This window comes from Macaca nemestrina, chromosome 20, assembly GCF_043159975.1.
Source record: "Macaca nemestrina isolate mMacNem1 chromosome 20, mMacNem.hap1, whole genome shotgun sequence".
In the NCBI taxonomy this organism is placed as follows: Eukaryota; Metazoa; Chordata; class Mammalia; order Primates; family Cercopithecidae; genus Macaca; species Macaca nemestrina.
Genome location: NC_092144.1, coordinates 8607296 through 8610011, shown reverse-complemented (window position 1 = coordinate 8610011; position 2716 = coordinate 8607296). Strand labels below are relative to the sequence as shown.

General features: G+C 48.1%; 1 protein-coding gene across 1 annotated transcript; it reads right to left on the bottom strand.

The window, feature by feature from the left end:
- Nucleotides 1-407: 407 nt before the first annotated feature.
- Nucleotides 408-1349, bottom strand: LOC105481226 (olfactory receptor family 1 subfamily M member 1). Its single transcript, XM_011740682.2, has one exon. It carries the CDS (start codon nt 1347-1349, stop codon nt 408-410), a length of 942 nt encoding a protein of 313 aa, XP_011738984.2.
- Nucleotides 1350-2716: the final 1367 nt, after the last annotated feature.

Genomic DNA, 2716 nt, shown 5'->3' with positions numbered 1-2716 from the left:
CCACGAGGCCCAGCCTAGAGTCTGGGTAGTTTATAAAGAAAAGAGATTTGTTTCCCTCACAGTTCTGCAGACTGTGCAAGAAGGGTGATGCCATCATCTACTTCTGGTGCAGACCTCAGGAAGCTTCCAATCACGGTGGAAGGGGAAAGGGAGCTGGCTTGTCAAATCATGAGAGAGGAAGAGAGAGAGGGGAGGAGTGCCAGGGTCTTTGTGAAGTAATAGAACAAGAACTTCCTCATTGCTATGGGGAGGGCACTAACGTCTTCATGGTGAATAAATAAATAAATAAATAATAATAATAATAAAATTCAAAGTGCCTAGTTTTCCAATACATGCAATTCCAGATGTTAGCCCAAGACCCCCAGATGTATACATTCTACCCCCTGGAAGTTCCTGAGTCCCGGCGCTCAGGAAGATGAGGTGATCTTTCTATTGACCAGCTTCCTGAGAGCCCCTTTCAGGTCTCTGTTCCTCAAGCTGTAGATGAAGGGGTTCAGCATGGGGGTGACTGCTGTGTACATCACAGCAGAAGCTTTCTCCTTCACAGCCGTGCGGACCGAGGAGGGACACAGATAGACGCCAATGGTGGTCCCATAGAAGAGAGCAACCACAGACAGGTGGGAGCTGCAGGTGGAGAAGGCTTTCTTCCTGCCGCCTGCGGAGGGGACCTTCATGATGGCTGCAAGGATGCGAGCATAGGAGGCCAGGATGCAGACGAAAGGCGTGGCTATCACCATCCCTGCCACAATGAGGATGAAGATCCTGCTCACTGATGTGTCTGTGCACGAAAGTCGGAGGATGGGAGTGAGGTCGCAGAAGTAGTGAGGCACCTCGTGGCTGCCGCAGAAAACGAGGCGGGCCATCAGGAGGATGTGGGTGAGAGAGATGAAGCAGGAAAATGCCCAGGGGACGCCGACCAGCAGACCACAGAGGCGTGGGCTCATGATCGTGGCGTAGTGCAACGGGTGGCAGATGGCCACGAACCGGTCATAAGCCATCACGGCGATTATGATGCTGTCCACGATGCCGAAGAAATGGAAGAAGTACATCTGGGTCAGGCAGCAGGGATAAGAGATGGCCTTGCTCCCGGTTTGAAGGCTCACCAGCATCTTGGGGATGGTGTTGGTGGCCAGACAGAAATCAACCAGGGACAGGTTGGCCAGGAAGAAGTACATGGGGGTGTGGAGGTAAGAGTCTCCGCTGATGGCCAGGATGATGAGCAGGTTCCCCACGACAGTGGCCAGATACATGCAGAGGAACAGAGAAAAGAGAAGCGTCTCCTGCTCCAGCTTTTCTGAGAGTCCCAGGAGGATGAATGGAGAGGCACTGGTTTGATTTCTTGGCTCCATGGGTGTGAGTCCTCTGGAAGTGTGGAAAGGGGAGGTTATAGGAATGCCAGGGAGATGGTTTTGGAAGGTTAGATGAGATCGCATCCCAGTTCTCATCTGGGCTAATTATGACACCGTGTGTGTGTGTGTGTATATATATATATATATATATATGGAATATATGTAAATATATTCCACAGATGCAGATGTAGGGTATTGTAACTTTACAGACCCTGTCTCTAAAATAGAAATATTATATATATTATTACATATAAATATATATATGTATGTATATATGAGACAGAGTCTTGCTCTGTCACCCAGATTGGAGTGCAGTGGTGCAATCTCTGCTCACTGCAATCTCTGCCTCTCAGGTTCAAGTGATTCTCCTGCCTCAGCCTCCTGAGTAGCTGAGACTACAGGTTCCCACCACCACACCCAGCTAATTTTTTATACTTTTAGTAGAAATGGGGTTTCACCATATTGGCCAGGCTGGTCTCGAACTCCTGACCTTGTGATCCACCCACCTCAGCCTCCCAAAGTGCTGGGGTTACAGGCGTGAGCCACCACTCCAGGCTAAATATATTAGTTAAAATTTAGAGACAGGGTCTTGCTCTGTCACCCAGGATGGAGTGCAGTGGTGCAAACATAGCTCATTGCAAACTTGAACTCCCGGGCTCAAGCCATTCTCCTGCCACAGCCTCTCTAGTAGCAAGGTCTGCAGGCACACACCACCAAGCCTGGCTTATTTATCTTTTTGTGTGTGTGGTGGAGACAGGGTCTTGCTATGTTGTCCAGGCTGGCCTTGAATTCCTGAGCTCAACTGATCCTCCCATCTAGGCCTTCCAAAGCACTGCGATTGCAGGTGTGAGCCACCGCACTTGGCCTGAAAACAGCTTATATACAGGTTGCACCTTAAACCATGGATGAAGTGTTTATAGCAATTCTTTTTTTTTATTAATTAAAAAATGTTAGGGCCAGGCAGGATGGGTCCCATCTGTAATCCCAGCACTTTGGGAGGCAGAGGAGGGCAAATTGCTTGAATGCAGGAGTTCAAGAGCAGCCTGAGTAACATGGCAAAACCCCATCTCTACCAAAAAAAAAAAAAAAAAAAAAAAAGCCAGGCATGATGGTGCACACCTATAGTCCCAAGTACTCGGGAGGCTGAGGTGGGAAGATTGCTTGACCTTTGGAGCAGAGGTTGTAGTGAGCCGAGATCACGCCACGGTACTCCAGCCTGGCGACAGAGCAAGACTCTGTCTCAATAATAATAATAATAATAATAATAATAATAATAATAATGCTATATGAAGCATTCTTTCCCTCTTTTCTTTCTTCCTGACATGGCAAACTCAACATATAAAAAAATAAAGTCTATTTTCTCCCGG

Bases quoted from the DNA above. Each gene is read 5' to 3' on its own strand.
- LOC105481226 (XM_011740682.2), bottom strand. From the start codon at position 1,349: ATGGAGCCAAGAAATCAAACCAGTGCCTCTCCATTCATCCTCCTGGGA.